The sequence below is a fragment of the Mus caroli genome, chromosome 19 (genome assembly GCF_900094665.2).
Source record: "Mus caroli chromosome 19, CAROLI_EIJ_v1.1, whole genome shotgun sequence".
NCBI lineage: Eukaryota > Metazoa > Chordata > Mammalia > Rodentia > Muridae > Mus > Mus caroli.
The window spans coordinates 8,923,180-8,948,846 of NC_034588.1; the positions used below are offsets into that span (position 1 = coordinate 8,923,180).

General features: G+C 39.5%; 2 protein-coding genes and 1 pseudogene across 2 annotated transcripts in view; 2 read left to right on the forward strand and 1 right to left on the reverse strand.

Moving 5' to 3' along the window:
• LOC110285372 (oocyte-secreted protein 1) overlaps positions 1–5,077 on the reverse strand; it is a 23,323-nt gene extending 18,246 nt beyond the window's left edge. The window contains exons 1-3 of the mRNA XM_021151473.1: positions 5,002–5,077; positions 2,750–2,931; positions 1,417–1,514 (exon numbers count right to left, since the gene is read on the reverse strand). Coding sequence (XP_021007132.1) covers positions 1,417–1,514; positions 2,750–2,931; positions 5,002–5,077 — 356 coding nt within the window. The remainder of the gene's footprint in view (positions 1–1,416; positions 1,515–2,749; positions 2,932–5,001) is intronic.
• The window catches only part of LOC110285983, a 214,154-nt pseudogene that overhangs the window by 177,257 nt on the left and 11,230 nt on the right, over positions 1–25,667 (forward strand).
• On the forward strand, positions 11,691–25,266 carry LOC110285371 (oocyte-secreted protein 3). The gene is made up of 6 exons (XM_021151471.1): positions 11,691–11,807; positions 14,001–14,179; positions 15,727–15,824; positions 18,706–18,762; positions 19,998–20,109; positions 25,023–25,266. Exons 1-6 carry the CDS (start codon positions 11,735–11,737, stop codon positions 25,089–25,091), a joined length of 588 nt encoding a protein of 195 aa, XP_021007130.1. The 5' UTR covers positions 11,691–11,734; the 3' UTR covers positions 25,092–25,266.

A 25,667-nucleotide genomic window follows, 5' to 3' on the forward strand; every position in this document is an offset into this window, starting at 1 on the left:
GCCTAGTAGGCCATCACTGGAAAGAGAGGCCCATTGGACTTGCAAACTTTGTATGCCCCAGTACAGGGGAACACCAGGGCCAAAAAGTGGAAGTTGGTGGGTAGGGAAGTGGGGGGGAGGGTATGGGGGACTTTTGGGATAGCATTTAAATATAAATGAGGAAAATACCTAATAAAAAATACTTTTAAAAAGGATTAAAGAATTAAAATTTTCAAATTAAAAAAAAAAAAAAGACTGGCTCACATTAAGTTACAGTGAGGTCTTTTAACTTCAAAAAACTAAACAAAACAAAAAGAAGTCAAATGAATGGAGCAAGTCAGTCTGCAGCCTGGAAGAGCTTTAAAACTTTTAAGCTAGGCTAATTCCTCAATCACTATGCACTATTCAAGGCCTGGGAACTTGTCTAGACTGATTCAGATATTTTTTTCTGTTTAACATTTTAGTTTCCTGAAGAACAGAAAGTCATATGTCATAAATGCTTACATAGTCTAAAATTATTTGAAATTGATCATACCTATTCTCTCTGTAGTTGTAACAATTGTCCAGGGACCAAAAGATAAAATGTATCACAAAAGTAAAAAATGTATTTCTTTTGAAATCATGAGTTTGCCTCCTTTGTGTGCTGTGTATAAACAAGCATCCTGGTTGCTACTCAGAGATGCAAGACTCACCCATCCAAGTCTCTACTCATTCATTCATTCCTGCCCTCTCAGCTGATTCTTGGCTCCTGCTGGAACCTGTGTCAGATACTAAATGGGGCTGATCCCCGTCAGATATTAAATACCTTTAATTGTTTTTCTTCAGATGACTTTGAACAGAGAAATCTAATAGCTTGCTCCCTAAAACCCTGCCAAGTTTATCATAACTTTACCAAGACCTGATTAAAGTTGCTAATGATCTACACCTTAGACTTTCTCACAGGGATCAACTAATAAGATACAAAACGAAGGGGTATGATTTGAATCTGCTCTCCCTCCCTGTGGCTTCAGCACCATGCACCCACCAACTGTGCTGCATTCTGGCCTTGATTTTTCTGATATACTTCTGTATCTTTCAGGATTTTTTTTTTCTTTCCGTACTGAGTAAATTTTAGTGTGGACTTATTTCTAGAGCATTTGAGTGTTTAGCTGGGTGAAACTGGTGAGGTTTTCATTCACTCTGACTAGTACTGGAAAAGTGGATTATCCTTCTCTTTCCCAGCATGCTAACACTCTAGGAGATAACTGTAATTTTTAAAACCCATGGCCAAGGATAGGAGGAACCATTAGGTTTTGGTTCCTCCTACCACCATACCCCTACACCCATGCCCATGCCCACCCTGGGTTGTGTGACTTAACATGTAGGGCTGGTGGCTCTTATCTAAAGGGTTGAGGGGAAGCCAGAGCCTTGGACAGGTGCATGGCATATTGCACTCACCTGTGCATAACACAGGACAAACTCATCTCAGCTTGTAGAGAAGCATTTTTTGAGATGTATGTAAGTTTCGTCTGCAGCAGAGTGACATCACAAAGAACCTACAGGAGTAAAGAAAATGTACATCTGTGTTTATCTCACAGATCTCAGGAGACTTCAAAGGATTTGAGTAGGAGCTTATAAGTACTTAAAGTTCCCAAATAGAAAAAGTCATTTTCCAACAATTACTCATGGAATGCAGAACTAATTTCTAAATAAAGAGAAGAGTTCAATATGGTACACTTCCTGGATGTAAAAGCCACATAATACTTGTTAATTGAAAGATCAGATATTCATTTCATATTTAAAAAAAAAAGAAAATATCCAATAAAAAAATCATGTGCTTACACTTCCTTTCCAGGGGCAGAGCAGAAGGTAAAGTGCTGCTTATTGCAGAGACTACCAGCTTTCAGAGAAGCCAAAATGCATTTGGAATAAATACTTCTGAAAATGTTACTGAAATGATTAACTCTGGACATTTGCTTTGATACTGGGACTCATATGATCAGCTGTCCTTAACACCACAGGTTACTGGTGTGCTCCACCATGCCCAGTTTCTGTGCTGTTAGGGACTAAAGACAGAGCCTTGTGCATGCTAGATGAGCACTCTAGCAACTGAGATGCATGGATACAGCCCCAGACCCTGTGTCATTTCTTAAAAAATCAAATCAAATAAAAAAAGAACAACTGCCCTGGTGAAGTTCCAGTTCTAATCAGTTTTCTGACCAGAATGCTAAACTCTCTGCAGGGTTGGCCACCAGCTGAGTTCATCACAGACTAGGTTCTCCTTCACCCAATAGTCAGTCATTCTCCAAGGGCACTTCATGAGCACTCTGTATCCTGCATGCTCAGCTCCATCTAAAACTTTCTTCCTGCGTCACCGAATCTGTCATTCATCTCAACCTGCCGAAGTTGTACAATTCTCTTAATAAGTACTGTTTCAGCACAGCCTCTCTGACTTTTATTTTCTTAATCAACTCAAAAATCCCAGCTAATGTTACACACCAATATGCACAACTAACCTATCCATCCCCCAATAATGAACCCTGAAGACTTTTGTGATGTCTATCCAATATTACTCCCTTCCACCTAAGGCTAGCCAAATGTCATGGGCTGTAACTAGTTTGGGGAACTACTTTATGATATTTAGAAAACTGGTCTCTACCCTCAGCTAGCAACTTAATATCATTTGTCCTGGATGTTAAAGATATTAATACAGCTGTGTGACAAATAGAAACTATAATTTCCATTTTGTGGATCTAAGGAAGGGACCATAGGCACTAGTGTTCCTTCTTACTTTATTGACAATGCCACAGGAGTAAGTACGGTAGATAAATTCATAGATATCATTTGGCCAGACAGTGGTCACAGGGCAGCCAATTCCTAAAAACACTTCATCAGGGTCCATAAAAATGTTGTGAAATATCGTAGGTTTGATCCTGAGTTGGAACCAGTAGTTGGCACATTGCAGATGAATGGCTAAGAAAGAGAAAGAGAACATTTCTGTTACTAGGCTGCATGGGAATCATCACAGAACATTTGAGCAAGGCTAGTTAATACAAGCGTTCATCCCCTAACTAAATAAAACGTGTTAGAGAAGCAAGTCTGGAAAAGATGATCACCTGTGATAATGTCATGCCTAAGAAACTCACATATACTCCTAGCTACCAAATATATATTTTTAGTAAGCCTGTCAGGGGGAGAGATCTATACACATTTAAAGTGTTTTAATTCTGTTCTCTTTAGTTGTATTTTTCTTAGGACAAGTCTTACTATGTAGCCCTGGCTGGCCTTGAATTCAGAGATCCACCTACCTCTGCCTTCCAAGTGCTGAGACTAAAGGTGTGAGCCACCATGCACCAGTCTCAAAGTCAGCATTTTATACAGCTGGGGCATAAGGACACGTTTCGATTGTAGCATATGTGACGGACAGAACATGCTCTGTACTCCTGATCAACGCCTTCCTCTACTAGCCCTTGTTCTCACCTCTCTCCCCACAGCCTCATGATACATAAATGCACCCAGGGTTGATGTAGTGATAAGCACTCGTCAAGAACACTGTAACCAACTTATTAAGCCATGCTTGTTTGATATCCCTGGAAGGCCTACTCTTTTTGTTTTTACTTTTTTAAGGAAATGGAGGAATGGATCTGGGGAAGAAGGGAGATGGGGGAGAGGGACTGGGAGGAATGGAGGGGAGGGGAAACTGTTTGGGATGTAATATATGAGAGAATTTTTAAAAGTAAAAACAAAAAAACCTACATATAAAGAGAAAAAAAGAACGCTACAACCAAACAATTGTGTGTGCATGAAATTTGAGTGAAGATAATATCACATTTCTCTTTTTAGCTCAGAATATCTGGAGAAAATATTCTACACACACACACACACACACACATACACACATCAATAAATAGCACGCTAGAAGTCCTAACAATAAGAAAAAAAAACAACTTGCAATGTATTCATTTCATGTATTACAAAATAGTAATTAAAATAAACCAAACCAATGCTACAGATATCTTTAAATAATACTGAGCCAAGTAAAGCTGTAGAATGAACTATAAATAAAACTTCAGATGCCTGCAAACCATACTTCTGTTCCTCTGAAGCTGAAGTGAAATTATGAAATATGCAATGGAATGGCTGGTTAGTAATCTTCCATGTGAATAGAGAGAAGATGCAGAGATCAGAACGACCAACCACAGGGACTCACACTGTGATTCCCACTGTATCTTAAGTAAATGTAAGCAAGCCAATGGGAATTTAATAAGTCTAGACAATGAGGTGGTGGAGAGTAATACAATTCCTAGAGCTGTTGCCTTTAAACAGCTTCTAATAAAAAGAAATTGAACACATTGATCAATCCATTAAGAGTCTTGCAGCTTCCCTAGCATCAAGACTGGATTATCTTGTTGAAAGTAATTTGACAAAAATACAGAACTTTTCATTGTAATTCTAAACTTTCAAACTAAGAGTCTACACTCATATATAGGTAACCAAGCATTCTAGTTTGCTCAAAGTAGACTTGTTGGCATTTAAGCTGAGGGAACTGGATCAGTTAGTCACTTTACTACAAGAAGCTGACCTTTCCTCTCTAGATACTGTGCTCTATAACAGATAAGTCTGTTATAGGCCAATAACTGTTCCTGTCTGAAAGAATTAGAGGGATGGAAATGGAGAGGAGCCTGAGGCCCTCCAGAGTACTGGATTAAAGGTGTGTACCAGCAAGCCCAGTGATTCCTGAGTTCTTAACAGCCAATAGATACCTCTGTACTGTCTAAGCCATTCCACTTTGCTTAAAACGTACTCACTTCAAGTATTGAACCCCCAGAATGTGACATGGTCTGAAAGGGTCAAAAGAAAAAGTGAGCTGGAGAAAGAAGAAAAAAAAAAAAAACCTCAAGTTAGGACAGTGTCTAATCTCAGTAGAATTGTGGCATTCTAAGATCATGCATCTGAAAGAGACCAATCTATATGAAAAAGCCTAAATGCCACATCCCTCAGCACACGTTAAGAAATTACAGTCCTCTAAGTCACGAGTGATACCTGACCAATCATCAGCACAAGTCTTCATAAAGGAAAGAAGCAGGAGGAGGCCCAGTAGGCCCACGAAAGGCTTCATTGCTCAGGCTGAAGATCAAACCCCAGAGAGGAAATGAGAAACAGGAAAGAGTAAGAGGCCTTCTTATGTGCTAGAGCAGATGACCTTCAGGTGGCAGTAACTAAGTAGCACCTCTGACAGCACACATGCCAACAGTTCCTTGTCTAAAGTGTAACACTTATTTAGGCAATGAAGAGCTAGAGAGAACATGATGTAAAACCTACCCCTGGAGTGTTCTCATAGCACACTTGAAACTCAAATCCAGCTCTTGACCCTGGCTGCAGAGAGATGAGACTTCTGCAGGTGATTCCAAAGGAACAGAAGCCCGCCTTGCATGAGAATCTGTACCACTGTGTATAGAGTGGTTTTATACACTTTCTTAAAACTCCCTAACGTCCCAAAATATCTGCGGCTCCATATCTGAACACTGAAGGAGTAACTGTCTGAGAATATAATCGTCCTGTGTAGCTGAGAATGCAAAGGCCCAACCCCATGAGGCCTCCCATAACCATCCCACCAATCCACCTCTGAGCATAGCTCTCAATCAGTCTCATCTGAAGAATGTTCTCTTAAATACATCATGACTGAATTACGTGCATTCTTTTTGTCTGACTGAGCAAGACTAGAGTGGAGCAGGGAATTTACATGTCTCAGTTCCCAAGTTCCACTGATACTAAGACTTTCAGGACCTCTGGGGCATGGGGACTTGCCTTCACTGTGCTATGCTGATACTTGTTAGCAGGTTTTGTTTGCAAACTTTAAAAAAAATACACATATCACCTGAGTACCTTGTTACAAAGCAGGTTCTAACTCAGAAGTGGGGATGAGACCCAGAGATGCTGCAGTTGTAATAAACTCTCAGGTGATATCAGTGACTCTCCAGGACTACATTTCAAGTAGCAAGGCCTGAATATAATTTACACCACATCGAAATTCCTTTCTTTCGAATGAAAGGTAACACTTCTTCAAAATGAGAAGTTAACTCTCACTATGAAAAACATCTTAAATCCATATTTGAGTGTTGGGAATGTAACTTCATGGTGAGAAACTTACCTGCCTTGTGTGGGTCCAAAATTTTGATGCCCAGTACCCCAAAATATCAGGCCCAAGTTCATCCTCCTTTTTCCTCTCTAGATTATCAGTTATTTTAGTTTAGAACGACATCCTACAATATTGCAGCATTAAAGACAAAGCTACTGAAAGGTAAAATGATAGAGGACTGTACCATCTCTTTACTGTATTGCCTGAAATGTATTATTGCACTAACAATCTTTTCTAATAGAAAGCTGGGGTTGTAACTGAAATAGTAGACATCTTGCCTAGCACACACAAAGCCCTTGGTTTGATCCTCAGCACTTCAAAAATTAGATGCACGGGGCTATATGAGATGCTCTCTCAAAACAAAGCACACACACACACACCAAAATTAATTACTATTAATTAGTAACTGTAATCTCCCCTCCCCAGCCTGAAAACTGTTTGCTCAGGTTTCAGTGTTAGAGAGCATGGGGCGGAGCTTGCCGCCCTATCGTCCTGCCACTCCCACTGCCACTGCCTACTACCTAGCTGTTCCGGAGCTATCACGTGGTCACCTGCAACCTTACTCCAAGATGATTTGGCGGGAATCGGGCCCCTCCCCCTGCTTCATAACTGAGTGTCATAATAGTAAAATCGAACCTTGATCAGACTGACTGTCTTGGTCTCATCTCTCTCTCGCGCCAGCTAGCCCCCCTCTTCCAGGTTTCCAAGATGCCTTTCCAGACTAGAACCCAGACATGTGAGGCTGGTCGGACACATCAAGTAACAGTCTTACATAGTCACTATCTCCAGGGCTTAGTAAATCTGTTGCAAAAATAAGAGACAAAGATGCAGCAATAGAAAGAAATGTAACTCTGCGACTTTGAAATGTATGGCATAGGTTAGTGACAGAGGATGGAAGGTAAAGCCTTCAAGGTCTGGACTTGCAGAAGTTCAGGTTGTATATAGATTAGAAACTTCTAGGCATAGGCCTAAAATACAGAAATAGAAACACTATAGGCTAGTCCCAAGTCATGTCTTCACACACTTGGGTATAGCTCTCTTTTCAACCCTTCTTCTGAGGAAATAAAAGTGACATTTACATTTATAGTTCCTGTTTTCAACTGCCCCTCAATTAGAGGTCATTGTTTGGGATTAAATGTGTGTACTAAAGGTGCATCTGTATTCCATCCAAAGGGATCAAATGTATGTACTAAGGACTGTCTGTATTCAAAACAGAGGGATTAAAAGTATGTATTCAAGCCAGAAAAAAAAAAGAAAAGAAAAAGAAAGAAATGTAACTATTTACCACTTAACAATTTCTTAAGGTTGGGGAGTTCAGTGGTAGAACACTTGCCTAGAAATCTCAAGGTCCTGGGTTCAGATCCCAGCACTGAAAGAAAAAGGCTTTCTCAAGTATATTCAACCCACTTGTAGTACAGGAACTTAGTGAATCTGAAGATGTTCTTAAACTTGCTGTCAAGTAAATGAACAAAACCTTCTCCTTCTATCTTTCAATAACTATAGTGTTCTCTCTCTCTCTCTCTCTCTCTCTCTCTCTCTCTCTCTCTCTCTCTCTCTCTCTCTTTCTCTCTCTCTGTCTATGTGTGTGTGTGTCTGTGTGTGTGTGTATGTCTGTGTGTGTGCGCACATGCATTAGCAAAGATTCAATATAGAACACAATGCTATCACCTATAGTCTCTGTGTTGTATGCTACTTTATGCTACTTATCTAAATTTCATCATCTTAGACAACTGGGAGTTTGTATCCTGGGACCGACTTCTCCCCTTTCTTATCCCCACTATTTTTTTCATTTCTTAATACAATAAAGATGCATGTATCCAATCTCTAATTTTCCTTCTGCTTAAATTTGTGTAACTTCTCATATGCCAGCAAGATTTTGCTGAAAGGACCCTGATATAGTTGTTTCTTGTGAGGCTATGCCAGTGCCTGGCAAATACAGAAGCAGATGCTCACAGTCATCTATTGGATGGAACACAGGGCCCCCAATGGAGGAGCTAGAGAAAGCACCCAAGGAGCTGAAGGGGTCTGCAACCTTATAGGTGGAACAACAATATGAACTAACCAGTACCCCAGAGCTTGTGTCTCTAGCTGCATATGTAGCAGAAGATGGCCTAGTTAGCCATCATTGGGAAGAGAGGCCCCTTGGTCTTGCAAACTTTATATGCCCCAGTACAGGGGAAAGCCAGGGCCAAGAAGTGGGAGTGGGTGTGTAGGGGAGCAGGGCGGGGGGAGGGTATTGGGGACTTTTGGGATAGCATTTGAAATGTAAATAAAGAAAATATCTAATAAAAAATGGGGGAAAAAACTCAGGCTATGGGAAGCTGGAGAGATGAATAAGTAGTTAAGACCACTATTTGTTCTTCCAGGAGAATCTGTGTTCAACTCCCACCCACATGATGGCTCACAAGCATCTGTAACTCTAGGAGATCCAACAGCCACTTGTGACTTCCACAGGCACACATATCATGTGCAAACAAAATTGCAGGTTATATATGTTAGCGTTTTTAAAAATCAAAGTACTTCTTTTTCACTAAATGGACACAGTGTCAAACTGCCATTAAATGTTTATGTTTGTGCCCATAGTTTAGCATTGCTCTCAGGTTTCATCAGAGAAGTTCTCTTTGCAGTGGGCCATGGTCAATGCAGAGACTCACAACTAATCAGGGGGTTGAGAATAAGTACTGTTGAGAGTTCATCCCTAAAGGTGTATCTATATCACCTTCACCAAGGCTCAAGGAGCATCTCTGTAGAAATGACACCTGCATGCACAGTTTTTCAAGGATCATCACATAAGAAAAGCAGAAAGGATGTAAGAGCCAGGGAACAGGGAGGGGGTATGTAAAATGTCCTCCAGACAGGACACAGCTGTTGCACACATGAACTCACAATAGGATTGGCTATTCTCAGGATAAACTGTACAAAATGAGGTCCTTCAACATACCATCACGGAGAAGAAAGGCTCAGAAAGTCCCACCCTTCCCTGAGGAAAAATAGGCAATTAGTGGTTGCTGGAGGAGGGGAGGTCATATTCTTCTGTGATGGCATATATATGTATTTCATACACACATACATACCTACATACCTTTGGAAAACTTTAGAAGCAATCACAGTATCTATCCATCACTAAGGAATGTACTAGGTAGACCTTTAGATTTATATTTTTAACAAATTTTGTACTTGCATTTTGAATCATTTCATGGATTTTTCTTTCATTTTGGTTTTGTTTTAGGTCAGTTTTGGTTTTGATTTTAGTTTGTTTTAGGGGTTTGAGGTCTTACTGTGTAGTCCTGGCTGTTGTGGAACTCCTTATATAGACCAGACTGGCCTCAAACTCAGAGTTCTGCCTGCTTTCTAGTTCCTGAGTTCTGGGATAAAATGTGTGTGCCACCACACCTGGCTAATGGGATTTCTTAAAGTTACTTGGTTAATAGGACTCTTCCCCCTTTCTGCCTCAACAGACTTAAATGTCAAGTTTGCTATACCTATTTTAACTTTTAAGATATTGTGAAATATTAATGATATTTTCAGAACTATCTGATGTCTTTCAAACTATCTCTGAAGTGGAAAAAACTGAACAGCATAGTATAGAAGGTTTGAGCTGGAAACTGCATGTTTGAATTCCAGTTTTATTCTAGGTATACATGGAACTTCTCTTTCATGCTACATTATCTTTTTCATAATGTGTGTAAAATTGTTTTTCAGATAAGTCTTCAAGCACTTATCTTAATACACTTCCCAGGGCATTTTCCACATGCACATTTTATTATTGGTTATATTTAAAAATGTAATGCTAGCATCCTGAACTTGTACAATAGATACTAGCATAGAAGTTAGCAAACATTTATTGCCATACTTGAAGAAAACTTAAGACTCTTAGGGTCTATTGGTTTGAATGAGAATGGCCTCCATAGGCTCATATATTTGAATACTTGGTCCCCAGTTTGTGGAACTGTTTGGGAAGGATTAAGAGTGTGGCTTTATTGGATTAGAAGAGGTGTGGTCACTGGGCCAGAGGGCTCTGAGATTTCAAAAGAATGCCAGTGCTCTCTCTCTCTCTCTCTCTCTCTCTCTCTNTCTCTCTCTCTCTTTCTCTCTCTCTGTGTGTGTGTGTGTGTGTGTGTGTGTGTGTGTGTGTGTGTGTGTTATATATCAAGATGTGAGCTCTCAACTACTGCTCCAGCACCATGTCTGCCTGCCTGCTGCCTAGCTCTCCACCACAATAGTCATGGGCTCTTTATCTCTGAACAGTAAGCCCCAAATAAATGCTTTCTTTTATCAGTTGCCTTGGTCATGGTGTTTAAGCACAGCAATAGAAAAGTAATACATCTGCCTCTATACAGAGGCAGATGCTAGCAGCAAACTGTTGGACTGAGCACGGGTCCTCAATGGGATCGCCAATGGAGGAGTTAGAGAAAAGACTGAAGAAGCTGAAGGGGTTTGTAACCCCATAGGAAGAACAATAATATCAACCAACCAGACTCCCCAGAGCTCCCAGGGACTAAACCACCAACCAATATGGAGGAACCCATGGCTCCAGGTGCATATGTAGCTGAGGATGGCCTTGTTGGGCATCAATGGTAAGAGAGTCCCTTGGTCCTGTGAAGGCTCAATGCCCAGGTGTAGGCGGGGAGGTGGGAGTGGGTAGATGGGGGAGCATCCGCATAAAAGCAGGAGGGGAAAATGGGAAAGGGGATAACATTTGAAATGTAAATAAAGAAAACATCCCGGGGGACTTTTGGGATAGCATTGGAAATGTAAATGAGGAAAATACCTAATAAAAAAGGGGGGGAATAAATGTAAAAATTGCTTAAAAAAAAGAAAATATCCAACAAAAAAGGAAAAAATATTAATAACAAGAAAGAAAGAAAAATAATATATGTGGATCATAGGAATTGTTTAATCCTTCAGATGAGCCATCTCTCCAGGAAGTACACACTTCTCTCTTAGGACATCCCATAGTGCCTGGGACTCAAAATCTAGAAAGACTAGAAAGACTCATTTACAAAGGTATAAGACATTAAAGTCTTAGACATGTCACTCTAGCAAGGACATTTTGAAAACACTGAAGAACACTGGACTCTCTTAAGGGTGTTTTAGAAATGGTCAATATTGGGGTCTCTATTTGCCTCTCCTTCCTGGGTTGCTAAGAGTGAAAACTTCTACTATGTTAGCTCCTAATACAACCAATGAATTAGCTAATTAATGAGTTAATCAAGCTAGCTAAATATTACAAACTTGGGGCAGATGGCTCAAACCATAGATGACAAAGTACAGCATTGTGTCAGCATCCCTAAATCTACCCATACAATACCAAAAACTGGCCAGGAATTAGCCACCTAGACAAGCATTTTCAGGCCTTACACAGTTAGTTCAAAATCACTGCATAATGTATGACTGTACTCATTTAGCCAATACTATATATTTCTAGTCTATATGATAAAGACTTGGGAGCTAGAGTTAATGGTGTGTTAAAGGGTTTTTTTGGTTGGTTGGTTGGTTGGTTTTTTTGGGTTTTTTTCCTGAATTGGGTTCATTGAATACATCTGAGTATAGCCTCAAGTATAAAAACACTTCTGGCTTGCTAATTCTTCTCAACTATCTGATACCTGAGAAGATTCTAGGCCAAGGTCTGGCATAATGAAGGCCTTCGTTGCTTCAGGATTGCTGCTGCTCATATTTGGGATGCGGAGATGTTCTGGGATAGAGCCAGGTATCAGAGTGGACCTTGACTGGTGATATTTTCAGGGGGTAGTTCTTCAATGTCTATGAGTTATGAGGGTTTGGGTTACAAGGGTTTTATCATTCTATCTGAAAAGTTAGAGATTTAATAATTCCTAGCCCTCTATGTTGTCTCCCCCTGAATTACTAGAACATTATTGGCCTGAAATACAAGTTTTACAAACTGAATTCTCATTATCCATGTCTTGTCTTCTTCCCCCATCCCCATAAGTAAAGGTGTTCCGGACTCAAGTCACTCTGTTTGCTGAGGTTCTCATAGTTCCTACCACCCTCCCACTTCTTTCTACATAGGCACTCTTCAGGTTCCTACCAGGTCACCCTTGAGCCATCCATTCTTCTGCATGATTCTCTCTTCCTACTGCTTATCTGTCTTTTAACAGTTTCCTACTTGTATTATTCAACCACAAGTCCTTAACTAGCTGTCCTTATGTAATCATCTCTCGTGCCCTCCCTATGTCATTGTACAATACTTTTTAAGATATTCTCAATAAAAGGTTCTTAAACATTCCAGTGTTTTCCTACAGTCAACTCAGTGACACATAGACTGCATTCAACGTCCCATGCAGACTGACCCCAGGCTGCTCTCACGTCCTAGGAGGTCTAAGTTCCCCAAACAACTGAGCAACCTTGTTTCACCACTGGTATGATGGGACAGAAATCATTTAAAACACCTTCCAGTTCTGCAGATCACCACAGACTCAGCTCAAAGGAGACAAAGGTTAACTTAAGAGTTTTCAAAAAAAAAAAATAACTAGAATGTCTCAAAAGGAAGTTGACTATGAGTCTGGGTACTGAGAATAATGTGTGTAGTGTTGGGAGGAAAAAAGGGAATCCTGGAGGTAGCGCAGTTACTGTGGAACCTTGGGAATAATATTGTCACTGCTTACAGGAAGGGTGGGATGTTAGAGGGCAAGAAACATTCCCTACTCTTTGCCTTTTTATAAATGAAAGGGGAATTGTGCAAAATACCTGTTGCAAATGTGATAGCCCAAGCTGATGAAATATGACCAAAATGAACTAAACATTTTATAAAGAATTGAAAAAATATTGCTTAAAAGTTAAAGGGCTTTTAAAGACAGAGAAGTGGAGGTCTCTGCGATGGTGTGCAAGGGTGTAAGCAAGGGCAGCATAGGGCAGCTGTGAAGAATGAAAGAAATGAGGCTGGAGGACTGTGAACTCCTCTGCAAGGCTGCTGAGGTTGCCCACGTAAAAGGACAGCGATGGAGCCGAAGGTACAGTCAAGCAGAAGTAGATGGGAGATCAATTTTGAAAGTAAAAGTGAATTGACTAAGTGAGAGACTAGATGGGAAGGAAAAGATGTGGGAACTGGGACTAGACCCTAAGGCTTCAGTGTTGGTGAATGTGGTGCTGTTGACTGAGAATGGGGAAGTACAGATGGAAGTGATGTAAAACACATGGGTTCCATGTAAATCATGTGCACGCTGAGGAGGAATGTTTCAAATATCCTTTGTATATCTGCTAGCTACTTGGATATTTGTCCTAAAGCTCAGAAGAGTCCAGCAGAGGCATAAATTAAAACATTCTGATCTTCAGGGCAGTGCACTGTAATGGGTCCATAAAGCATAATGTTCAGACTCTGCTCTTTATTCATTCTTGGATCTTGAAAGTCTCGCATCTTTTCTCCACATGTCTGCTACTATTTGGCACACAGCCATGGCCTAAAAATTAAAACCTAGGGGTCATGGAAATGGTTCAACTAATAAAGTTACTTTTCATGAAAGCATGATGATTTGAGCTCAGATCTCCAACGCACAGAAAAAGCCTGTAATCCCAGTGATTGGGAGGCAGAGACAGAGGGATTACCAGGGTCTGTTAGCCAGTTAATCTAGCAAAGCTGGTGTGCTCTTGGTGAACCCAGTATTAGCACCCTAATAAAAGTACATACCTCTGCTTTCATTCTAAATAGTCACTATGGTTAATCTCAGGCAGAACTTCTGAGTGTTTTGCAAGCTGATTCTATTTGAGGAATATCAATAGAAAGAAAAGAGGAGAGTCATATCATGAGAGTAGTCATCTTTGCCCACATCCCTAAACTCTATTAATTTTGGCCAAATTGGGTTTTTCATTTCTCCTAATTTGGATCAAAGTTCTTTGCTATGTATTAAGGTGGGGAAGCTGATTGTTTTTTCGTCTCTTTCAACAGTATCCATGGAATGCGGTTACTTTACATTCCGTGTTATAGCTAAAAGGGCACTGTTTTATCCAGATGATCTCATTGACCCTGATGAATTAGTCTTAGGGGGAAGCTGCCCAGTAACTTCCATAAGACCAGATGAACTTGAGTTTTATTATGATATCGGTTCCTGTGGGACTTTCATAGAGGTAAGAGAAGGAACTGTATTTCTTGGTATCATCTGTAAAGTCTTCTCAAATGTTGTTTTCTGTTCTTGTCTTAATATATACAAAACACTGGTATTACTATCCTAGTGCCTTAGCCTAAGAGAAACACGAAGAATTTTTTGTTACTTTTATTCATTCACCAGAGACTTGCTATGTATAGGATACTAGGCATTAATAAGAAAACTATAGGCTTTCTATAAAAATAAGTTAGTGTTCTATTAATATGACACATATTATTTTCACATGGCTTTTTACACACCTAATCCTACTGGATCAATTCTGCTTCCACTTATATAAAATGAGGGATTGGGGCATTAAAAAGTCAGCCATGTAACCCAACACCTGTTGTTAGAACATAGCAGAGCAAGGTTCAGAGAAGAGGCTTGCTGATGCCGAGTCTGAACTTGTTGCTTTAGTTCTATGATGACTCTGAGCTGAATGAAATGAACAACAATGATAAGAAAAAATCCATAGAAGATATCCCTAGGGAAGTATCTTATTGTACTTGACTTACAGATCTGTCTCTGTCACTAACCTATACTGATCTCTCCTGGCCCCTTGCTCTGGGCAGACTTTTTCTACTAATGACTTAAATTAAACTCTGCCAGCCATCATGAGGCCACTTCAGAGCTTTAATAGTGTTTGTCTGCCTAACCTCTTGATTTGAAAGCTGGATGAGATAAATTTTTCAGACCTTGGCAATCATGTGAATCATCTATCTTACGGATGCTCTTCAGCTAATCTATTTATTCATTGAGTTGCTGCTTTTGGAACCTATTGATTAGGATTGTATGTCATATCTAATGTGATCCCAAAAGTATGGCAAAACCATAAGATTTGTAACTTATTATGAAATGTACATGTGCCGGGCGTGGTGGCGCACGCCTTTAATCCCAGCACACGGGAGGCAGAGGCAGGTGGATTTCTGAGTTCGAGGCCAGCCTGGTCTACAAAGTGAGTTCCAGGACAGCCGGGGCTACACAGAGAAACCCTGTCTTGAAAAACCAAAAAAAAAAAAAATATATATATACATGCATTCCTCGCTCAGAAAATTTGATTGGTCAGTACGAATACATCGGTGTTTTAGTTAGCAGTCTTCTTCCTAATGTGCTTTTAAAAACTGGGAAATCCAAAGTAAAAGACGACTACTATGGTTGAAGTCAGTTGTATCAGGAAGAGTCTTTCAGATCTTTCAACTGGTTTCTTCATCTTTTAAATACTCATAGAGCAAGTTTCCATCTAAGTAAGAAACACTTGCTAGAACTTTTATTTGAAAGGGCTAGTGGAAAAGCTCCAGGAATAATGTGGCCAGCCTCTTGCCAATCTCATTCACAAATCCTATGTTCATGGTGTTGCTTTATTTTCTGTGCATTAAATACATTCACATTGTAGGGAGAACTTTAAGCACATTAATGTGGCTGCATGTCTTTACTTCTTGGGGTGGTAGTTTTTCTATTTCTTATTTGAATATATTAAAATGTGTTGTGATAATCCATTTGCATACTTCAAAAAATCTCTTATCTCAACAGCACGCATTTGATGGAACTATTGTTAATACCTGGCTCACCTATATGCCCAGGAATATATCTATTTATGCTGAGCTTCAGATTCAGTGTGTCATTCCCAGGTCAGTGCAAAACACCCATTGATTCCTTGATTCAATTCTAATAGCTCTTGGCCAAATTGTATCATTGCTTATCCACAAACCTTGAAATTCCTGACGTCTTATATAGCTGTGTATCTGCAGCATGTCAGTCCATCTTAACCTCTACTGCAGTCCCTACTCCAAGGCCAAATTTTAAGCCAATAAAGTGACACAGGTTGCAAACCATGGGTCGGTTTTTGTTCATCTATCTATTCCTTGAAAGGTTATCCGAACATGCTGCCAAGCCAAATGCATCACACCAACTTGGTACCCAATATCTAAGGAAATATCTTAAGTATACAGATTGGCTTTGACCTTCTGAACAATCCAAAGGACTCTAGCTGGGCCTCATGGCAGTCATGTAAAACCAGCCTCTCAGAAGGCTTAGGACGACTGACTATAAATTCAAGACCTACCTGATATTACTCAGTGAGTTCAAGGCCAGCAATTAAAAAAAAAAAACTAGATGGAACTGTCATAATATGAAAAACGTGTTGGAGCTAGAGCCCAGTGGTAGAGTACTTACCTAGCAAGCACGCACAGAGAGAGAAAGAGACAGAGACAGAGGCAGACAGAGAGAGACAGAGAGACAGAGAGAAAAGGGATGGGAAAGGATGGGCAGGAAGGGAGGGGGAGAAAGAGGAGAAAGAAGGGAAGAGGGGGAAGACTGAGACTCTAGGTTGTTAGAAGAATTAGACTTCAGAGAGTCTAATAAAAAGTTAGTTCTACCTTCTAAGTTTCAAAGCCAGTAATAATGACATACAAGATGAAGCCTTAAAAAAAAAATAAAAAAAAAACACAGCCGTCTGGCTTAAACACTAAGTTCAAAATTCCTGAAGGAAGTTGGAATTAAATAAAACAAAGACATTAGAAAGTTTGATAACTTATTTCCGGTTAAGTGCTTCCACATTAAGACTATGCATGGCATCAGCATTTAGGTAAGAGCATGACTCTCCCCAGCATTTGGGAGCCGAGGGGACTTGAATCCTCATCACCAACTCTTGTGTGTACAGCATGAATACCATGCCAACTTGGTTGAAGGGAAGATGTTCCTAAAATCTCTCAAAGTTGAATGGACAGGTTACTTGGAGCTAATGAAGTCTGCTTTTATTTAAAGACTGTTATTTGATTATATATTATATATATGATTTTATACATATATTACACTCCTACAGAATATATATATGAATATATATTCATAGAACTATTTATTATTTATTATTCCAGATTTAAATTTGGCAAACTTACCTGAAAATGCTGTGTTTGTAACTTTAGTTTATGCTTTGGTGCACTCAGATGGCTAATGAGTTTGCAGGACTCATGTTTCAAGATGGCTCAATGACATAGACTCAACAGTGAGGGGCTGGAGCAATGGCTCAGTGGTTAAGAGCACTTACTGCTCTTCCAGAGAACCTGAGTGTTATATATATATATATATATATATATATATATATATATATATATATATATATACCAAGGACAATAATAAGCTCCCAAATGCTGGGGAGAGTCATGCTCTTACCTAAATGCTGATGCCATGTATAGTCTTAATGTGGAAGCACTAAACCCGAAATATATATATATATATATATATAGTACTCTGGGAAAACACACAGTATAGTCACTTCAAAAAAGCCTTTTGGGAAAGACTCATGTGTATCAAGTGGAGTGGGCTTCAGACTAAAAAATATTTATAAATTTTCCAAAAATTTAAGTATTAAAATAGTTCTCTCCCTTTTTCAACTTCATGTTTAAGGAAATATTTGACAGACAAGTATGCAAAAGACAACAGAAGTTTACCTGGATTTTAAAACAATAAATTCTAGAGCTATAAGAAGTTCCTGGTTTGTACCAAAAGGCCAATGACTGGCCTTCATTCATCCATTTCTATATAGTTATAAAAATACAGTATCAAATCTTTTTCTATTGCCCCTAAAATTAGGGGAAACATTTTCAGCTGTGAGTGTGTGGATGTAGGTGTGAAGATTCCCAAGTGCACAACCACACATCACTTTACTAGGGAAATTATTTTCTTCACACTGTAAACATCTCTCTTCTACATCTGGACATTTCAGAATCGTCTTTGGTATTCTAGTTGCTGTACTATCAGAGAGAAAGCCCCAGGGTTTCTACAGTGGTATATACAGACATCTTAAGATATAAATAAGGAAAATGCACTTAAGTTACAATTAGATGCTTTTGCATAATTTTCAATAACTACAGTGGACGCCTAGTCACAATCTTATGAGGAAGAATATGTTCTTTTCAAGTCCTTAATTTTAATCAACCCTTATTTATTTTGGCTAAAATCCATTTTTCGAGTAGGTCTGTTGAGTCGCATGGCACTAAGTTTGGATCCTCTCCATTTGATCAAAGGCACATTTTAAATAATGGATTATATAGAAGTTGGTCCTTCCGAATCTCCCATGTCTGTTCTCCAGCGGCGATTGTCCTGTGACCTTTATAGACACATGCCTTCAGCTAGACGATACCCTGAGTAGCATGAAGACATAGCTCCTTCTGAATGTTGTGCGGGATTTCACGCTGAGCAGAATACTCTGATTTCCCCTGAGTCCATGGCACGTATACAAAAACAATGGTTCACCTCCCTGATTATTTTCACCAACATCCAGACATAAAGGTTGACCAACACTCTTAATATATCCAGATATAACAAGATTAAGGTCTGGTACATAACACTTCTAGGTAAATAGGGTTCAGGTACCATGTAAAATTTTTACACTGAAGGCATTTCTTTACTTCAGATCTTTTTGAAAGGTCACCAAATGAGTTTTGCTTAATGATTTTTTTTGCTGCATCTGTGTTTCTCCTATAAAATATTTTCTTGTATTCGTCCATCCAGAATTTCGCAAGATGAACTCGATAACAAGCAATCACCTGATGAGTGCGATGCGGAAAGGTATGGGCTTTTGTCGGAATGGCATTTCTATATTTTCATCTCCCCAGATTTCCATCTCTTCATCATAACTTTCAGTGTGCTCAAAATATTCTTTAGATATAGAACAAAGGCCTTCTGCAAAGGTGGGGGTCCTAATTGGGTAGGTTTGATCATTTGCTTCTCATGATCAGGAAGTGATTCCCAGTGGCTCCTGTAGCCACTCAGCTCAACTCTTCCTCCACCTCCACTTACTGCCTCTTCCTCTGCCCTGAGTTTGGGTTTTTGGTTTGTTTGTTTTTTAAGTAATTTTATTTTTTAATTTTTTTACATTTTTTATTAAATATTTTCTTTATTTACATTTCAAACGTTATCCCCTTTCCTAGTTTCCCCTCTGAAAACCCCCTATCCCCTCCATCGCTCCTGCTTCCCAACCCATCTACTCCTGCTTCCTGGTCCTGGCAGTCCCCTATACTGGGGCATAGAACCTTCACAGGACCAAGGGCCTCTCCTCCCATTGATGACTGTCTAGGCCATCCTCTGCTACATATGCAGCTAGGGCCATGAGTCCCACCATGTGTTTTCTTTGGTTGGTGGTTTAGTCCCTGAGAGCTCTGAGGTTACTGGTTAGTTCATATTGTTGTTCCTCCTATGGGGCTGCAAACCCCTTCAGCCCCTTGGGTCCTTTCTCTAGCTCCTTCATTGGGGACCCTGTGCTCAGTCCAATGGATAGCTGTGAGCATCCACTTCTGTATTAGTCAGGCACTGGCAGAGCCTCTCAGGAGACAGCTATATCAGGCTCCTGTCAGCAAAATCGTGTTGGCATCTGCAATAGTGTCTGGGTTTGGTGGTGGTTTATGGGATGGATGCCCAGATGGGACAGTCTCTGGATGGTCATTCCTTCAGGCTCTGCTCTGAACTTTGCGTTTGTTTCTTAACGCCCATATCTGACAGTTCTAAACAAACCGTTAGCTCCAGCTCCAGGGGGATCTGTCACCCTCTTACGAATCTGTGGGCACTGCACTTGTGTATATATGTGTGTGTGTATGTGTGTGTATAATCTTTAAATAGAAGCAATCAGGCTTCATTAGCTTCAAGTAGCCTGTTCATCTGATATGAAATGTATTACATTTTTACACCAAGGCTGTTGAATCACTAAACTATTGGGTTGAGGCTAGCATTAAAGCCCAGGGACGGTGATCTTTAGACCTCTGCACCGATTTCTAATTCCTGTTTTTATTGTTTTGCTTTCCCTGTAGTGAAATTATTGATGTGGGTAACCTAGAAGTCCATCCTCCTCCTCAATGCTGGTTCCTGGTACTGAAGAGATACTGCATTATTTGTGGCCATTTCCACTTCTCAGATAACTGGGTAAGAATTCCTACAAGGGCCAATTTTAATATCCAAATGGTCATAGTTATCCATTACATTTAGTGTTTGTTTGAGGAGGAACCTACACCCATCTCCACCATGTACTAAGTGGAAGAGAGTCATACATAGTCACTATACAACTTGATAAGGTCTAGTCCCATCATCTTCTCTTCATTCTTGCCTGTCTTTCCTCAGCAGTATTATTTTACCTTACAGCATTTGAAACTGAACATCTGAATACAATATGCCAAGATTTGGAATGGAGGGAAGGGTAAAAAGTTATTACTAATTTGGACCAGCCTCTGTGTCTTTTCATTAAGAAGACCAAATGTCTTAAGATAAAGGTGTCCCTGGAAAGAAATACTACGAGCAAAAAGTCATGGTTTACTACTGGGTTTTTGTCAAGTATATTCAAGATTTCTTTGAGAGTTGTTTTCCTTCATTTTTCTGTAAGTCTTTAGAAAATGATCTGTGTGGCTCCCATCCTATAAAGGGTGGGTTATGGACCATTTTGCTCCTATTTTAAAGCTCTAAATTTAGCTATCTCCATCTCAGAAAGTCCTCGACTCTCAAAATTATTCTTGAGCAGTGAGAGAGAGGTTCATAGGGCTCTGTCCCTCCCAGGGAAGCTGTTTGCAGTTAAAGGTGCAGGCGCATCATTCTTGTCTGTGGTGAAGCTATGACTGGGTTATCATGCTTCTGTAAATATTCTCTACCTGTGTTCGAAAAGGGGGTGGTTCCATAGGAATGAAAGAGGATGAGAGAAACCCACAGGTAGAAAAGAATAAAATACATTATGTAAATGTACAAATTTGTCAAAGAATAATATATTTAATTTTTTTCTTTTATTGAAAGTAGACTTTTCTCATGTAGTGTATTCTGATATACTCTCTCTCCCAAACTCCTCCCCACCACCCCTCACATCTGGATCTACCACTTTTCTGTCTCCTATTAGAAAACAAAACAGCTTCTCTAGAATAATTAAAATAAAACAAAAAAGGTCAGAATAAGACAAACAAATGGAAGGAAAGGAACCCGTGAAAAGGCACAAGAAACAGAGACACAGACACTCATTGACACACTCAGGAATCCCATGAAAATGTGAGTTGAAAGCCACTATATATACTCAACAGGCTTACAGGTTACAGAGAAAGACAGGGTAGGGAAATAAAATTTAAAAATGTTTAAAAAGATAAACTTTTTAAAAGGGAGAAAGACCTGACAAGACATTATGTAAAAAGGAACCTCCAAGGATTCAACTGAGTTTCTTTTCTATTGGTCATCTACTGCCGGGCATGCAGCCCACCCATAAGAAGAGTTTGTTTCTCCAGTGAGACTCCTTGGAGAAAACTAAATTTTCATTTCCAAGTGATTACTGATTGGAGTTAGGATCTATGTTAAGGATAGGAGTATGTGTCTACTTCTCCTTTCAGATCTAGGACCCCATCAAGTGCAGACTAATGTCCCTGTGCATGCTGCAACCCCCTAGGAGGAGGAAGCTTCCCTCATGATGGCTGCGCAAGGCACTGATCTATGAGTATAGCAGAACATCATTTGGAGTCATTTTATTATTTTCTGTTAGTAGAACAGTAGTACTTGACTTACCTGCTAGGTCCTTCCCTGGGCTATCTACTCTCAAGTTTTTGATCACCAGATCAGCAACAGGTATGGTTTCTATCTTTTACTTAAGAAGTGGGCCTTAAGTAGAACAGATATTGGTTGGTTCCTTCCACAAACTTTGTGCCAAGATTGCACTAGCATATCTTGCAGACAGGATACCATTGCAGATCAAAGTATTTGCAGATTAGTTGGTGTTATGTTTCTTCTTTGGAAGCATTCAGAGTACTTTCCAATACCAAGAACATTATCCATAATGGTGAAGGCTGTAGGTGGCCACAGCTCAACTTCTCTGTGTTCAGTGAATTGTGGAAGTATTGCCATCAGTAATAAGGCAGTCTATGTCTGTGGAAAACAACCAACAGCTTTGGCAATAGCCTGGGTTGTTCAGAGTTCCCATGAATCTCCTTTGTCCAACAACTGAATTAGATGTAACACATTCCTAGTACTGGAAGCTTCATTTGGTGACACATGTCCTTTTGGGACTCTGTCTTATCTGTTATTTGGTAGTTTCATTTCGATCTTCTTCATAGATGTATATGTTTTAGGAAGCTTCTACTGTATTAGGTTTCCATACTACCCCTCAAAGGGCCCTTAAGTTTAGATATATTCTGCTCCGCACTTGATCCTCTCATTCCAAATATTCGCCCTTGTCCACTTGTATCTAATCTATTTCCCTTTCCTAAGGAGATCTATTTGCCTCCCTAGTCCCTTAGTCTATCCCCAACTTCTGTGATTCTACAGGTTGGAATTTGCTTACCATTGAATTAACAGCTAATATCCATATATCAGTGAACAAATAATATTTGTTTTTCTGGGCCTGGGTTACCTCACTCAGACAAATATGATTTTTTCTAGTTCCATCCATTTACCTGTGAATTTCATAATTTCATTTTTTAATGGCTGAGTAATATTCCATTGTACAAATGTACATTTTCTTTATCAATTCTTCTGTTGAGGGACATCTAGACTGTGTCCAATTTCTGGCTGTTGTGAATAGATCAACAATGAACATGTTGAACAAGTATCTCTATGGTAGGATGAAGCATCCTTTGGGTATATACCCATGGGTATAGCTGGAATTGTCATAGATCTATTCCCTTCTTCTTGAGGAACAACTACACTGATTTCCATAGTGGCTGTACAAGTTTGTACTCCCATCGGCATTCCAATGAATGAGTCTTGCCCTTACTTCACATCCTCACCAGTTTTATTGAGGTTAGCCATTCTTATGTGCATAAGATGAAATTTTAGGTAGTTTTAATTTGTATTTCCATGATGACTCAAAAATTTTGAACATTGCTTTAACTGTTTTTCAGCCACTTGAGTTTCCTCTTTTGAGAATTCACTGTTTATATCTTTACTCCAGTTTTTGACTGAGTTATTTGTTTCCTCAATATCTAGTTTTTTGAGTTCTTCATATATTTTGGATATTAGTCCTCTACCAGATGTGTAGTTTGTAAAAATCTTCTCCCACTCTGTAGGCTGTTGGAATGATGGTGCCCTTTGGTATGCAAAAGCATCTCAGTTTCATGAGGTCTCATCACTTTTTTTTAATCTTAGTGTCATGCTAATAGTGTTCTGTTTAAAAGTCTTTTTCTATGCCAATGAATTCAAAGTTCTTGTCTACTTTCTCTTCTTTCATGGTCAATTTATCTGCTTTTATGTTGAGGTCTTCTATTTGAAGTTGAATTTTGTGCAGAGTGATAAATATGGATCTATTTGTATTCTTCTACATTCAGACATCCAGTTTGACTAGCAGCATTTGTTTAAAATGTTCTATTTTTCCAGGGTGTATTTTTTACTTCTTTATCAAAAATCAGTTGCCCATAGGTTTATGGATTTATGTCTGGGTCATCAATTCAATTGAACTGATCAACATGTCTGTTCTGTGCTAATACCATGCTGGTTTTATTACTATTGCTTTGTAGTATAACCTAAAATAGGGCACTGTGATACTTCCAGCAGTTCTTCTATTATTCAGAATTGTTTGACCTATCCTGAGTTTTCCAGTGTTTCAATATGAAGCTAAAATTTACCCTTTGAAGGTCTGTGAAAATTTGTGTTGGAATTTTGATAGGGATTGCATTGAATCTGAAGATTGCTTCTGGGAGAATGGCCATTTTTTACTATTGAAAACTTCAATTTGGATTAACCACACACACACACACACACACACACACCCAAAAAAAACCTACAAGAAATAAGAAAAAAACACAGCACAACAATTCTTTGCTTCCATTCTTTTTTTTTTTTTTTTTTTTGAGACAGGGTTTCTTTGTGTAGTCCTGGAACTCACTCTGTAGACCAGGCTGGCCTCCAACTCAGAAATCCCCCTGCCTCTACCGCCCAAGTGCTGGGATTACAGGCATGCACCAGCACTGCCCAGCTTCAGCACAATTCTTAACATCAACAGTTTTAATTCCCCATAAGTGGTGGCTATATCTTTCTTGGTAGGGAATTCTGGGATCCTGCCAGTTGTCCTCACTGAGTATGCCAGGAAAAATGTGTTTCTAGGTATTGTGAGCTGACCCTTAGGAATGGGAAAGAGGGTCGTGGGGCTGAGGTCATCCATAGGAGGAATGCAATCAGAGTGTTCCACCAGTAGCTGCTGGGAATGGTGGAGAGGCCACAGCTGGTGGTCTGCTAGAGAGCTGAGGATAAGACTGGGGCACTGGATTTGGAGGAAGGGAGGGAGTGAAGACTTGTAGCTCCTATAGCTCACCTACCTATTAAGATGACTTATTTGCTTCTCTGGCAGGCTTGGCTGGTAAGTTCCTAGGGAATGCCTGATGGAGTTGGGGGCTAGGATAAGAGGTTGAGAGAGGAGAACAAAGGTTGGAAGAGAATATCTGTATGAACCACTGGAGATGGGGGCCAAGGAGGAAGAGGAGGTTGCCGCAGGTAATCTGCTAAGGAGTTAGGGGGAGACTGAAGGGTTGGATTTGGAGGAAAGGAGGGAGAGGTGAAGGTGTCTTCAGTTAGCCTACCTCCAAAAAGAAAAAAAAATAAGTCTTTTCATATATTTTATTTTTTATTATTTAAAACAATTTTTAAATTGGAATGTGTTTTAGATCCTGATCTTCCCTCCCCCCAAGCCTTTGGTCACAATCACCATATTGCTCCTAAAGAATTTTTAGAACAGTGATTGTTATATATTGAGGAGTCAATATTGTTATTACTGATACTCTATTTAAAAAATTAAGATTCAAAAAAATAATGAAAGAAAAATATTCTTGAGCCTTGGTATTTCAAAATAGTAATATGAGTTACTGAACTTTTTTTTTTCCCCGCAGTTAATACCTTATCATGGGTGGAAGGATGAGTCCTTTCAAAGACTTTTGCCATCATTATTTCACTGTTGACTTGCCACAGCAACATAACATTTAAGAATTTGACATGGACATTGATATTTATATGTTTGCATGTTTTAATTTTATTTTAATATACTCTAACCCTTTTGTAATACCTACAAAAATTACTATCAGTGTTTTTAACCTTTACTGTAACCACAACCTATAAATAAAACATTTTATTGTATCATTGTGCTTCTAAATCTAGCTAATTCAGTTTTGATATTTCTACGCTAAATTAGCAGGAAAATGGGACCTGGGGCAGAGTAATTACTAGTCTTGTTTTCAATACCTTGTTTTTTAATATTTGCCAATTGAAAACTAGTTTTCATTGTATGCAGTAATAATATGGCCTATGAACCTGCTTGAAAAAGAGTCAGTGGAGACTGAAGTCTACTAGAAGTATGGAGAGCTCAGATATGTAAACAAAACATCTATTAGGATCCTCCCCCACAGCTGGATGGTGATGGCACATGCCTTTAATCCCAGGCTCAGGAGGCAGAGGCAGTCAGATCTCCTTCAAGGCCATCCTGGTCTACAAAGTTCCAAGACAGCCAGAGCTACACAGAAAAAAAAAAAAAAAAAAAA

Coding starts and splice junctions, on each gene's coding strand:
- LOC110285371 (XM_021151471.1), top strand. CDS start 11,735: ATGAAGGCCTTCGTTGCTTCAGGATTGCTGCTGCTCATATTTGGGATG. Junction 15,825..18,705: donor ATTCAGTGTGTCATTCCCAG/GTCAGTGCAAAA, acceptor TCGTCCATCCAG/AATTTCGCAAGATGAACTCG. Junction 20,110..25,022: donor TCCACTTCTCAGATAACTGG/GTAAGAATTCCT, acceptor TTTTCCCCGCAG/TTAATACCTTATCATGGGTG.